The sequence below is a fragment of the Castor canadensis genome, chromosome 10, assembly GCF_047511655.1.
Source record: "Castor canadensis chromosome 10, mCasCan1.hap1v2, whole genome shotgun sequence".
Lineage (NCBI taxonomy): Eukaryota > Metazoa > Chordata > Mammalia > Rodentia > Castoridae > Castor > Castor canadensis.
Window position 1 is genome coordinate 32024269 of NC_133395.1, and position 15333 is coordinate 32039601.

General features: G+C 37.8%; 1 protein-coding gene across 13 annotated transcripts in view; it reads left to right on the forward strand.

Moving 5' to 3' along the window:
• The first annotated feature begins 375 nt into the window (after window positions 1-375).
• Window positions 376-15333, forward strand: part of Mycbp2 (MYC binding protein 2) — a 257047-nt gene continuing 242089 nt past the window's right edge. For all 13 annotated transcript variants that reach the window (XM_074043187.1, XM_074043188.1, XM_074043191.1 and 10 more), the window contains exon 1: window positions 376-677. In XM_074043187.1, coding sequence (XP_073899288.1) covers window positions 376-677 — 302 coding nt within the window. The remainder of the gene's footprint in view (window positions 678-15333) is intronic.

Below are 15333 nucleotides of genomic sequence, written 5' to 3' on the forward strand. Positions count from 1 at the left end.
GCGGAGCCCGCAGGGACGGGTTCCAGCCACTGAGCATGCGCGAGGCGCGGCGCATGCTCAGTGTAGGCGGCTGCTTCCCATTGCGGGCGGCTCTGGTGGTGGCAGCGGTGGTGGCGGCAGCGGCGGCACCGCCTCCTCCTTACACTCCCCGGGTGGCGGGGTTAGATGAGCGGCCCCAGTAGCGGCGAGGGCGGCGCGGGGGGGAGGAGGAGAAGGCGGCGGCGGCGGAGGAGGTCGCTGTCTTTGTAGTCTCCTTGCTGTGGGAGCCCGAGGCCGCCGCTGGAGCCGTTGTCGTTGGAAAAGAGCTGTGAGTGCGCGCGCGTGTCTGCCCGCCCGGCCCGCGGGGACGAGGCGGCGGCGCCGGCTCGAGAGAGGATGATGATGTGCGCGGCGACTGCCTCCCCCGCCGCCGCCTCTTCGGGGCCCGGGGGGGACGGATTCTTCCCAGCCGCTACCCTCTCTTCCTCCCTAGCGCCGGGGGCGCTGTTTATGCCGGTTCCCGAAGGCTCCGTGGCAGCCGCGGGGCTGGGGCTGGGGCTGCCTGCCGTGGATTCCCGGGGTCACTATCAGCTGCTGCTGTCTGGCCGGGCCCTGGCCGACCGCTACCGGAGAATTTACACAGCTGCGCTCAGTGACAGGGACCAGGGGGGCAGCAGCGCTGGACACCCGGCCTCCAGGTGCGTCTCCAGGGTGCTCTTCCTTGCGCCGCATGCCTCGTGTGTACCGTGTGCATGTGGGTGTGCGCGTGCATCCGCCTGTGTGCATGTCGACGTATTTGTGCACTGAGCTGTCTTTCAATTAGCGCTTGATGCTGGGGGTAGAGGCTCTCATCGAGATCGGAGGGTGCGGTGGCCGCAGTTTCTGCTCCGTGTGTGCGTGTATGTGTTTGTATGTCTGTGTGTGTGGGGGGGGGATGGTTAGGAAGGATGGGAGCATAGCGTGTGATGTGCTCGAAAAGGTGATGGTGGTGGTCGGTCATGACACGTGTGTGTATTGTTGAGGAGGGAGGAGGCATGACACGTAGAGAATTTGCAAGGATGGTGAGGGAGGTGGCTTTTCCAGTGTCTGCGGCAGTGTTATTTGCACGCCCCTCCTCCTCCCCCATGACATTCTTTGCTCCCCTTTCCATCCTCCATACAAGAGACCTGCCTTTCACTAAGGGGAGCAATGATACAGGCTAAGGACAGTGTCATATTTGTAGGATGAGTTTTAGATGGTCAGGTTAGAGGTTTCATTTTACGATATTTATGAATAAGGGATATAGATGGAGATTTATTTAGATGTGAAAAGTATCCGATAGAGATTTTTGGAGCTCTACTTTGATAACAGAACCTTTTGGCCTTCCAAGATAGATGCTTGCAGCTACTCTTGTGTTCTGATGTCCCATTCAGCTATTTCTCATCGTCTTCTGTTCTGTTTCCTCTGTTATGTTCAGGCTTGAGAGTAGAAGGGGTTATGTAGAGAAAAAGGACAATATGAAGAACTTCAAAATATGACAGCTGTTGTAGTGTTCAGCTGCCACCAGCTTAAAAAAATCTGTGTGGCTCCTAGGTCTCTCTTAATTAGGCAGGCTGCACCTTCAGCTTCCTTTATGTAGATGCTAAATCACTTTCATTTTCTTTTTCTTAAAATGTGGGTGCCTTTTTTGGCTTGGGGCTCTCCTCATTGTTTTGTTTTCCATGCCCTTACATGCCATGTACCCTAAAGCATGGTGACTGACTTGTTTCACCAGCTCTGACTGTGATAATTGGGAGTTGCTGTCATCTCTTCTCAGGGCATCTTGCCAGTACGTGAGGAAAGCATACTAGGATTTTGTCAAATGAGTTAGAGTTTACCATATTTATTAAGTGTGTGGCTTTTTAGGCAATAACCAGATGTCTTTTTCTCCCATTGTGAAAGTGTCTAAGCTGTGTAAGTCAGGTATTTGTAGTTCATTAGTATATATTGTGGCTTATCTGTTGAAGAGAGTTGTAAAGTAGAGCTTTGCTCACACTTTTTCTGGGTAAGCCAGTCTTCTCATGTCTTTGATTGCTTGCGGGATTTGGGCAAATGAGTAGTTTTATCATATGGATATAAATGCTATCCAAAATGAAGGCCACCAGTCTGTTTCTTGCTAATGTTTTTGAAAATAGCACAAAACCACAGTAGGGAGCTTGTTCTAGTAATTAGGTATAATTTTGAGCTGTGCGTCTGTAAATTACTGCCCTGTAGTTGCATCTATACAAACTCCTCTCAAAGATTCAAAACTATTTTGTATGTTGTTTTCAGACTTATGCAATATTTTGTGACTGGTATATCCCTATTTTGACTTTCTACTATATGGATAATATGATTTCTGTGTATCTAGAATTGTATTGACAATTCTAATATAGGTTAGAATTCTAATATTCTAATATAGGTTGATCACATACATAAAATTTGTGAATGGTTTTTAGTTTTTGGTCTATTTTTGTGTGAACTATCAATGAAAAGTAATGAGGAATTGGTTCAAGTATTTCAAGAAATACTCACGGAGACCAGTCTTATCTTGTATGATATTGCTTGCTAATGCTTATTCACCACAGTATTGTTTATTACAGTTCACATTATTCTTTTCTAAGTTTTAGCCCACAACTACTCTTTGTTGAGAATATGACTAAGAATTGCGCCATATTTTTTAACATTAAAGATGTTGGGGAAAGAAGAGCTAGGATTTAAGCTTGGAATGAATATTATTTATATGGATGAGTTAGAGGAGATAGATAACAGAATAAGAATAGAGGACAAAACTTTATTGAGCATTAAGTTAAAAAATTTGAGAGAAAGGAGACAATGAAGAAAACTGTAAAAAAAAAAAGAGATTAGAAAATTAAGAGAACCACAAGACAGTAGCACTTCTGGTCCTAGGAAAATGAATTGAGAGTTTTTAGAAGTGTTAAGTGCTGAAGAAAGTGAGAAAAGTTTCCAGGTCACCAGTAATTTTGAGGAAGTGGTCATAGTTGAGGGATGTCAGAGGAGTAAATGGAAGGTGTTAGGGTAACAGGGGGAGGATTCAGGATTGCAGGAAGGGTATTCAAGCATGAGAGGGCAGATGAAGTATTGGAATGTAGGAGGGTAAGTGAAGAAGAGAGTAAAGAGAGATGGGATAATTGATACGAAAAGCTCAGTGGGATAGCTCAGGAATAGGTTTAAGATGACAGCTGGAGATGTTAGCCATGGAAAAAAGTTAGGGGTAGGTCTTCCTTTAATACAGAAAGGGAGGAGGTAAATATTTGTAAACATGCAAACTGAGAGATTATTAAGGAGGGGAACTATATTCCATTTTGTTAATCTGAATGACTACCACATTTTTGACATTCTGTAAATATCAAGTGCCTACTACATGCCTAGCACTGTTTTAGGTACTGAAAATGTAGCAGTGAGCGCAATAGACAAGTTCTCTACTGTTGTGGATCGTCCATTCTAGTGGGAGAAATAGACAACTAATACTTCAGTTAGTATAAATAACTATAAAAGAAACAACCAATTCCATGTGATAGAGCATTTGTAATTATTCTGTTTTAGGGGACATGGTCAGGAAAGGACTCTTTGGTAGTTGGCATTTAAGTTGAGATAAACGGGGGAGGCATATCTAGAAGGAAGAGGTCCTGATGTGGGAACATGATTTTTGTGTTCAAGGAACAAAGACACGATAAGTGAATTCTCATTCAATGTTGAATGAATTACTATAGATTATGTTACAGATGTAGGGTTGAAAAACAGAATGATTCAAGAATGAAGTATCTAGGAGTTTGATGGCACTTTAACAAAGTGGTTAACAGCTTGGACTCTGACACTAGACTGGTTTCAATTCCTAGCTCTGTCATTCGCTGGTTGTGTAACCTTAAGTACATTACATAACTTCCGTGCTTTAGTTTCTTACATGTAGAATGGGGATGATAATAATAATGTGGATTGTTTTGTAGATTAAATGCAGAGATATATGTAACATTCTTGGCACATTAAATGTTATTAAATATTATTATTTTGCTGGCAGCGAGGGGCTAGAGGACTTGGAGAGAAGGCAAGGGTTTTGTCTTTTACTCTTTTTTTTTTTTTAAATCTCAATGACTGTTGAATGCGGGAGCAACTTTCATTTATTCAGTGACTGATATCCTTGAATGAGTGAGACCCATTGGGGAAAGGAGTTAGACAGGAAAGAAATGTTTGATCAGTTTCGCCTGTGAATGGAGGTATATATATACCTTGCAATTGCAAAGCACCATTGCTCAGTGGCTGAATGTTAGAACTCCTGATTCAGACTGCGTTAAGTCCAAATCCTAATTTTACCTTTTTTCATGGGTGTCAAATTGGGCAAGTTAATTAGATTTTCTTTGTTTCTTTATTTGTAACTTTTTAGGTTATAGGTATCTAAAGGAAGTTGTGCTTATGTGTGATAAGTGTTTTAAATGTTAGCTGTTATTATTATTAAACAACATTTAAAATTCTAATCAGATTAGTATTATAAACTTTTCTACTCGAGAGAAATGGAGAAAATGTCTAATTGATTCAGAGTTAAAGTGTGACTGGTGGTCAAAGAAAAATAGAAAGTGAAGGTTTTTGGTGACAGTGTTTGACTATGTGGTAAAAAGGAAGTGCTACCAGGAGGGAACTGATAGGCTGGGAGATAATTTATGGAAGAGTCAGGATATCTGGGTCTTGCAGGGGTAGAAGAACAATGTTAATGGATACAATAGAGGAAATTGTGAATGAAATGGGGAATTGCTTTTCTTCTCAGAGCTAAACCCTCTGAGTTCCTTCAGCAGCTTGTCAGAAATGGTATGTTTGTGTCCATCCACATGTGCCTGCGATTTTAATCGTAAGATCTTAAGTAGTCAACCCAACAAATGCTCAGGGGTTATTACTTAGCACTAACCATGGTCCTGTAAAGATTTATAATTTACAATTCCTAGATTTGAGTGTATTATCTGTCTGGGGTGTAAGGTACAAAGGCAGATACTTCTGAAAATGTTTAATGAAGTGATGAAGCAAGCATGAGATATTATGACAGAGGGACAAAGCTCAGCCTGCTCAGGTACTTGAGCAGAAGTGAGAAAGCAGTGTGTGCAAGTAATAGCAAGATTTCCGTTAGCCTTAGAATGCAGGTGTCATGAGGAAGAGAAATGGGAAGTCTTTCTAGACATGGAGGCTTTGACCAAAGGGTAGGGCATCTGGAAGAGCAAGTAAGAATTAGATTTTAACTAGGAGATATTGATCAACTCTGCTGGTTTTGAGTGAGGAGGAGACATTATTATAGGAATGGATTAGGAAATGATGTGGGATCAAATTAGTATATGTATATCTGCATTTGGGATAGGTAGTAATTTTCTAAATACAGCTATTACATCTGTGGAATGCTATATAATGTATAGAGACATACTAAGGCAAAAACTGCTCTGTTGGCATAGTGGTAGGTAGAAATGTGAAATGAATTAGTCTCCCACATAAGAGAAGTGGAATGTCTTGTTTTGGATCTTGAAAAGAAAATAAAAATGTTAATTTAAAAACACTTTAAGTTTAGGACTGGTGGAGTAGCTCAAGCTGTAAGAGCGTCTGCCTAGCAAACACAAGGCCTGAGTTCAAACCCCAGTGTGGCCAAAAAATCCCAAACTTTAACATTTTAAAATATTTGTTTTAAAAATCATCAGAATAGTCTCACATTTTCATCAAAAAGTAGATAAAACTTTCAGGTTTTGCGGGGAGAGGAGCTAGGTTAATTGAGATTTGATTTACGTGCAATAAAATTTATCCTCTTTAAATGTTCTTTTGAAGAATCTTGGAACCATCACCACAGTGATATATAGAAGAACATTTCTGTCACTTCAGAAAGCTTCTTTAGTCCTCCTGTTCTAAACCCCTGGCTATCACTGATCACTGTTTCTCACTGGTATTTTACCTTTTCTATAATGACATATAAATCTAGCTCCTTTTGGGGAAGGGTCCCAGATGTTGTTCTCTCTGTTTTTCATCCTGTATTTCTGTAAGTGGAAGTTAGACCTTATCGTGTCAAGTACTGCATTGTTGCTTCCCATTGGAGGTTGTCATTTGTCTTTATGTTTAATGGTATTATGTCTGATTACTGGGGTGACAAGGTACTCACCAGACCTCTCCTCTGTACATGTATGCGTTTTCCATTTGTAACGAGCAAGTAATCGTGGGCTAATGACTTTGGCATATTGTGAATATCTTTCACCTAATGGTTTTTAGCATTCTTTGATAATCCTTGTGTGAGTCAATAATTTCTTTAGGGATTTCAAATTAACAAATTTTTTTTCTTACAATTCTATTATTTCTTCTGTATTTATTGGCTGGAGCTTTTTGCAAAGAAGAATTTTCTCTTATCAAATGGTAATTCCTCCTAAGAAAGCAGGGTAAATTGTTCTCTCTGTTCATTATCCTAATTGGTGTCATAATTCAGTGGTAAATGCTGTGACTAGGCATCCAGATTCCCCGCCCCTTCCCTCAGTCCCCCTGTTCAGGAACATGCTCCTCTAACTTTGAGAATATTGGTAGCTAAAGCTGATGGTAGCTGAGTCCTTCCCCAGGCATTGCCCTGAGATAACAGAGGTGCCTCCCCCAAAGGCATGCTTCCTCTTCAGGGCAGCCTGCATCCAAAGTCTCTTCTGTGTAGGTGTATAAATGTCTGGCCCTTTAGCCCTAAAGCATGACAACTTTGAAGGTTCATCTCAATTCCGGAACTCCTCAGGGGACTGGCTAAGGCCTTCTTGTGACTGCATTGCAGTTCAATTCCTTCTTCTGTTTAGTCCTGCTTCCTCTACTTTCTTGCAATTGTTTCAGAAGGCATTGCACAGTAAATTTCTGTTGTGCACATCTCCATTTCAAAGTCTTTCCTACCCAGGTAGTTGATGCTAGGTGTGGTCTGAGGAGGTAGACTTCAAAATGAGACTTTGGAGCTGGATTATGTGCTGGCTGGCCAGAAGAGCCATCTTCTTGCAGTGTCAGTGGAGAAATGTGTTGCTGATAACCAGCCCTTGGCATGCACTGCAGCTGTGCTGCTGTGAAAGCTGTCACTGGGGGGAACCAGAATGCTGTTCCTGTGGAAAGGAATGTACTGATAGGTACAGTATTGTGGGCTTTTGAGAGATTTGGGGAAATTATAAGTAGAATGTGATGAGATGCCTGTTGGTGAGTGATATTGACAGTTTGAAAAAAGATGATGAAAGGCTGAAGATAATTGGGAACAAAATATAAAAGGAATTTTCCTATGCAATAGAAGGGAAGAAGCTAAGAAATAGGCCTGAGACTTAATTTTAAGAGTAGCAGAGCTCCAGGGTGGCTTGAATTCACAAGTCTGCTATGCCACTGTCAGTGTTTTGGTTGGGAAGAAATGTAACCTGAACTCTTAGAAAGAGACATCTGAAGGGATGCATTTGAAAACCTTGAACCCACAAATTTCCCTGAACCCAATGTCTACAGAAGTGGCCTAATTCTGGCTAGAGGATGCTTGCTTGAAGTCTGTGCAAAAGTCTGTGCTCCCTTTTCTACTTTCCTTTCCCCTCCTTGCTGTACCTAATTAATAACTAGGGTTAAGGTCTCAACAAAGCCAGCTGGGAGGTGCTAGACCTGCTACACTCCTCGCTTCCTCAAATTGTACCAAGGTTCACCAAAGTACCACTGCAGACATGCAGAAATAACGTGATATTTCAAAATTTCAAAGGAAACACAGCAGTGTCTGTCATAAACTACTAGCTTGAAATAGTATATGGTTTTGATATTAAATCATACTACATTTCTTTTGATGAGTTCATAGTTTTGTAAAGTTGGAGTTTTGGTAGTTGCTGTGATACAAGCCAAGTACTACTTGTACAGAAATGTGTGACAGCAAAGGAGGTCGCCATGTGTAATCTGATTTCAAGCTTGAGTTTTCACAGTGCCCAAAGTGCACATTTCTTATTATTAAGTTTTTGTCATTGTTTAAGAATGAAGTAAATGTAATTTCTTAACAGTTTATGTTCTTTTTCAAATGTCTATTAAGTTGCTAGCATATAAATTCTTATTATTTGGACTTTATTTTACTAGGGAATTCTTTTGGCCTAAAGTACATGGAAAAATGACTGGGAATGGCTGTGTATTGGTTCAGTAGGGGGCTTCCGTTTATCAGTGCTGATCTAGCACCTGTGCTAAGTGACAGCATTCTTATACTTCTAGGAAGCCAGCCAGTTCTTGTGCTTTGCAAAGGATTGTGATTCATTTTGACTGGATTTGACATGTTCTGTGTATGAGTTTGCCTTTCCAGCTTGCAGAAGCTTAGCCAGTACCACTAGCTGAGTACTCGAAAATGTTTCATTGGCACAGGATCACATCAGACTAGGGACCCACTTTGTAGCAAAGGTGGCGTGGAGGGATCCCTTTGTCTCATCATACACTATAACTAGCCAGAAGCTGCTGACCTCCTAGAGCATTAAAATTGTATCTTGATGTTAGAACTGATGATGATACTTGGAGATTGACCATGATAGCTTTCAAGGTTGAGTTGCCATCCTTCATTGCTGCCAGTAAGAACACATGAAAGTAGGAGAGGCTTCATTTAGCATCATTCTCCATGGTACACCAGGGGAATTTATACTTCCTGTCACCATAACCCTGAGCAGTATGGGTTGAGAGTTCATGGTTCTTAGATGAAAAACATTTCCAACAGAAGACACTGCAGTAACCCAGTTAAACTTTAAGTTAAATCTGCTGCTGTAGCTTTGGGCTCCTTTTCTAAGGAAAGAATTGTTTGGGCGAGGCTCATATACTTGTTTATCTGGAAAGTAAGGCTGCTGCTACACAATGGAGCATGAAGTTTGGCACATAGGTAATCTGTTGGGTGCCTTTGTTAGATTTAGTATTACAGTTATCCTCATAAAGTGAATTGGGTAGTAATTCCTTCTCATGTGGGGTTGTATTTTTTCCTCTTGAATATTTGATAAAATTTTCTAGGAGAACCATCTGGTCCTGGAATTTTCTTTTGGGGAAGCAAAAAATTCAGTTCCTTTAATAGATATCATGATATTCAGATTTTCTGTTTATTTCTGTGTCAACTTTGGTAGCATATTTTTTTGGGGGGAAATCTACCTATTTCATCTAAATATTTGAAAAGTTTGACATGAAGTTGCCATAGCATTCTTTTTATCCTTTAATATCTATGAAATTGTGTTTAAAAAACAAAAAGCTTTTTGAGGTGGCTTTAGTTTCATAACAAAATTGGACATAGTCCCTGACCCAACACTTTCTCATTGTCAGCAGTCCCCCTACATACACACCATTGATGAACATACTGTGATACATCATAATCACCAAAGACCATAGTTTGCTCTTGTTGTACATTCTGTAAATTTGGACAAATCTGTAATGGCGTGTATCCATCAGTCTTAATATCATACAGAGTATTCATACTGCCCTAATAATGTTTGTGCTCCACCTATTCATCCCATCCCCTTCTCCCCCGACCTCTTGACCCCATCTACCACTGATTTTGTTGTTGCTGATATTACTGTTGCTTTTTCTAGACTGTTTTATAGTTGAGCTCATACAATATGTAGCCTTCTTAAATTGATTTCTATCAGTTAATATGCATTTTAAGGTTCCTTTTTATTTTTATTTATTTATTTATTTTTGTGGTTTGGGGGTTTGAACTCAGGGCTTTGTGCTTGCCAGGCAGGCACTCTACCACCTGAGCCACTTCATCCTCTTTTTATTTTTTATTGCTTAATGTTTAATAACTAATTTCTTTTAATGATGAATAATATCTGGAGGCATGATATTTTATTCTATTGAAGGACTTCTTGGTTGCATCTAAGTTTTGACAGTTATGAATAAACATCCATGTGCTATTGACATCTAAGTGCATGTTCTGTGTTGGTATTAAGTTTTCAACTCCTTTGATTAAATACCAAAAAGTGCAATTGCTGGATTGTGTGATAAGAGTGTGTTTAGTTTTGTAGGAAACTGCTAAACTGTCTTCAAAAGTGGCTGTACCACCAGGAGGTGGTGGCTCATATCTATAATCCTAGCCACTTGGAAGGCAGAGATCAGGAGGATTGAGGTTTGAAGCCAACCCCGACTGTACCATATTATATTTTCACTAGTATTGTATGAGAGATCCTGTTGCTCTGTGTCCTCACCAGCATTTAGCATTGTCAGTGTTTTTAATTTTGGCCATTTCTGATGTGTGTATCTTACTGTTTTCATTTGCATTTCCCTGTTGACATATGTTGTGGAGCATCTTTTCATGTGCTCATTTGCTTTTTATCTTCTTTGGTAAGGGGTCTTTGGCCCATTTTTAAGTTGCATTATTTTCCTCTTGTTGAATTTTGAGAGTTCTTGTGTGGCTAACAGTCCTTTGTCAGATGTGTCTTTTGCAAATTTTTTTCCTTAGTCTATGCCTGTATGCTCATTCTCTTGACATTTGTCTTTTAATGAAGTTCACTTATCAATTATTTCTTTCATAGATGCCTTGCCTATGTATCTTAAAAAAAAAATTGCCATACCCAAAGGCATCTAGATTTTTTTCCTACTTCACCTTCCAGGAGTTTATAGCTTTGTGTTTTATATAGAAGGTTTGTTTTCCATTTTGAGTTAATTTTATGAAGTGTGTAAATCTGTACGTAGATTTATTTCTTTGCATTTGGATGTCCAGTTATTATAATACTCTTTGTGGAAAAGACTAATTTACAACTATTTATGTATTGCCTTTGTTCCTTTGTTGAATGTCAGTTAACTATATTTATGTGGGTATGTTTCTGGGTTCTCTCTTCTGTTCCAATGCTCTATTTGTCTTTTGTTTCTTCAGTACTACACAGTGTTGATTAGTGTAGGTTAATGGTAGTCTTGAAGTAGGTAGTGTCAGCCTTCTAACTTTTTTCTTTCAGTGTTGTGTCAGCTATTATAGGTGTTTTGCCTCTCCAGAATCAGTTGGTTTAAATCCACAAAATAACCTGCTGGGATGTTTTTTGGCATTGCATTGGATCTATAGATCAAATTGAGCATTTTGATAATATTGAGTCTTCCTCTCTACACTTATGAAATATTTCCCTATTTAGTTCTTGGATTTCTTTCATCAGAATTTTATAGTTTTCTTCATATAGATGTTGTATGTATTTTGTTAGATTTATACTAAAGTATTTCATTTTGGGGGGTGGTAATTTAAATGTAAATGGTATAAATGTTACTACTTTAAAATTTCAAATTCCACTTCGTTATTGGTATATAAGAAAATAACTGACTTTTGTATATTAACCGTGTATCATGCTATAATCTACAGCATGATATCGATTATGGCTTGCTATAATCTATACTCTCATTAATTTCAAGACTTTTTATTCTTTTGGATTTTTTATATAGACAATCATGTCATTTGTAAAGACAGTTTATTTCTTCCTTCCTAATCTGTACACTTATTATTTCCTTTTTATTGCATTAGCTTAGGCCTTCAGTATAACAAAGAATGGTGACAGGGTACACCTTTATGTTGTTGCTGATCTTAGTGAGAAATCTTATAGTTTCTCACCATTAAGTATGACATTAGTAGTAGGTGTCCGTATATATTCTTTATCAAGTTGAGGAACTGACCCTTGATTTCTTGATTACTGAGAGTTTTATCATACATGGGGGGTTGGATTTTGTCAGGTGTTCTTTATGTAAGTATTAGTATCATAACGCAATATATCATTTTACCCTGTTGATGTAATAGATTACATTAATTTGTTTTTAGATGTTACATATATACCTGAGATAAATCTTAATTGGTGATGGTATATAATTTTTATTGTTGAATTCGATTTGATAATTTTTTGAGGATTTTGTACATCTGTGTTCATAAGAAATACTAGTTGGTAATTTTCTAATCTTGTGACATCATGACAGGTTTTAAAATATTAGGGCTATGCTGGCCTCATGTAGTGAATTAGGAAATGCTTTCTGCTTCTGTCCTCTGAAACAGATTGTGTGGGACTGGTATTTTTTTCCCTAAAACATTTGATAGAATTCATCAGTGAACTTTTTGGCCTTTCTGTTTTGAAAGGTTATTAATTAATAATTAAATAATTATGAATTCTTTAATAATAGACAATTCAGTGTATCTATTTCTTATATGAGTTTTGGCTGATTGTGTCTTCCAAGGAATGGTTCCATTTTATCTAGATTATGAAATTTATGGGCAGAGTTGCTTATAGTATTCCTTTATTATCCTTTTAATATCCGTGGGGTCTGTAATGATGATCTCTCTTTCATTTCTGATCTCTTTTTTATTCCTCATATTGGATTTTTTCCCTTGATTTTTCTAGCTAGCAGTTTGTCAATTTTGCTTATTAAAGAATCAACTTTTGACTGTTATTTGCTATGTGGTGATTGATTTGCCCCTTATCTTTATAATTTATTTCTTTCCACTTTGCAATTACTTTTTTTCACTTTTATAAGATAGAATATTATGTCATTGATTTTAGACTTTTCTTTTCTAACTTAAGTATTTAAAGGTTTGAATTGTCATCTAAGCACTACTTTAGCTGTATTCCAAACATTTTTTATTGTTGTGTATTTGCTATTTAGTTCAGATATTTTCTAATTTTATTTGTGATTTTTATATTTGACCAAAGAATTGTATAGAATTATTTTATTTAACTTGGTATATGTATGTATGTGTGTGTGTGTGTGTGTGTGTGTGTGTGTGTGTGTGTGTATATATATATATAAAATGTAATTGTTATTACTTCATAATGCATACTTTGTATAATTTTGGTCTTTTTACATTTATTGTGATATGCTCTGTCTTGATGATTGTACCATATAAACTGCAAAAGAATGTGTGTGCTGTCATTTGGGATGTAGCGTTCTATAAATGTTTTAGTTAGGTATTTATTGCTGTGACAAACATGTGAGACAAAACATTTAAAGGAGAAAAGATTTACTTTTACTTACAGTTTCAGAGGTTTTCATACATCATCAGCTGGCTTCATTGCTTTTAGGACCATGGCAAGGAAGAAACATCATGGAGGAAGAGTGTGGTAGAGAAAAACTGTTTACCTCATGGCAGCCTGGAAGCAAAGAGGCCAAGATATACCCCATAAAGGACACCTCTGGTGGCCAACTTCTTCCAGCCAGACCCTACCTTCCACAGTCCTATCACCTCCTAATAGTCTTTTCAAAATTTGAATCCATCAATGGATTAAGCCATTGATTAGGCTGGAGTCCTCATGATCTAATCATCTCTGGAAATGCCCTCATAGACACACCCAAGGTGTGCTTAACTAATTTCATAGGCATCTCCCAATCCAATCAAATTGATAATCAAGATTAAACATCAGTCAGTTACTTAAAATTGGATAGTTAGTGTTGTTTGGACATTTTATGTCTGTAATCATTTTTTCAGATCTTATCAGTTGCTGTAGAAAGAGTGGTGGTAAGAATATTTCACTCTAATTGTGAATTTGTCTTTGGTCCTTTAGTCAGTTTTCATTTTATTTTGAGTCACTACTATTAGGTACATATGCCTTTATAATTAAAAAATTCCTGATTTGATTATTATTACTTGATTTTCATTATTTTATTATGGCATGTCTGTCTTTAGCACCAGTAATATTTTTGGAATGAGTTTATTTTTTCTGACATTAAAATAATCTCTCCAGATTTCTTGTACTTACTATTTGTATGTTAGATTTTTTTCTGTTCATTTACTTTTGATCTATCTGTATTTTTATATTTATAATTTCTCTCCCATGGGCAGCATGGGTGAGGGGTATTTTGCCCCTTACCTTTTAAACAAAATCTCTGTTAATGTTTGCCTTTAAATAGGAGTGTTTAAATCATTAATATTTAATGTAATTACTTATTGATATGGTTGACTTTAGGTGTACCATTTTTATTGTCTTTGTTTACCTCTTTTTTTTTGTTCTCTCTTTTTTTGCTCTTTTAGATGATTATGATGATAACTTGAGTATCCTAGTGTCTGTTGCCTTTTTTGGCTGTATTTTCTCATATTAATTTTTTATGCCCATGGGATTACAATATACATCCCTAACCTTTCACAGCTTACTTAGGGTTATTGTTTTACTGCTTCACTTAAAACAGAAACCTTTCACTTAAAAGAGAAACGTTGCAACCATACAGATCTTTTTATTTCCCTTTACCCACTGACTTGTATGGTATATATGACAGTATTTTCATATATGTATGGCTACATGCTTTGAAAACCTCACCAAATAATATGTTTTTTACTGTAAGTAGACATACATATTTTAAAGAACCTAAAGGAAAAATGTAGTATTTTGTGTTTTCTTACATATTTATTATTTCTGTGGTTCTTCTTTTACTCCTGAAGATGAAACATTTCCTTTCTCCCTAATGTTTACTGTAGCATTTCTTGTAGAGACGTCTACTGGGGATAAATTCTCCTTGTTTCTGTTTATCTGAGAATGTCTTATTTTCCTTTCATTCCTGGAGGATATTTTAAGAGAATATGGAGTTCTGAGTATACACTTGTTTCCCTTCAGCACTTTAGTGATGTTGTTCCAGTCAGTATCTTTTCACCTCTGTGATTTCTGACAAGAAATCTTTGACAATTGAAGTCTGTTCCTTTCTCTATATTATTATTTTTCTTTAGCTGTTTTCAAGATTTTTTGTTTTGTTTATAGAAGTTTGCTTGGGTTGTCTAGCCATTGTTTTCTTTGGAGAATGCTAACCTTCTTGAATCTGTAAATTTATGTCTTTCATCAGTTTTAGGACTTTTTCTGCCATTAATCCTTGAACTATTCTGCCCATGTCTTTCTTGCCTATTAAGATTCCAATGACAATTACAATACAACTTTTGAGATTTTCCGACAGGTCTCTTAGGTTTCTTTTTGTCATCCTTTTCTCTTTGTTCTTCAGATTGGGTAATATTTTTTCTTTTTTCTTCCTTCCTTCCCTCCCTCCCTCCTTCTCTCTCTGTCTCTTCTTCTTTCTTTGGCAGTAATGGGGCTTGAAATCAGGGCCTCTACTATTGAGCCACTCCCCAAGCCCTTTTTGCTTTAGTTATGTTTTGAATAAGGTCTTGTGTTTTGGCTCTGATCAACTTGGACTGTGATCCTCCTGTTTAGACATAGCTGGGATAATGTATATACCCCACCATGCCCAGCTTTGATTGAGATGGGGGTCTCACTAACTTTTTGCCTAGGCTGGCCTTAGTCACCATCCTCTCCATTTGTGCCTTGTGATGGGATTATAAGTATGAGCCACTGTGCCTTGCCAGATTAGGTAATTTTTATTGATCTACTTTTAGTCCATAGACTTTTTTGTCATTTCCGTTTTTATTGAATCACTTAGTAATTTTAATTTTAT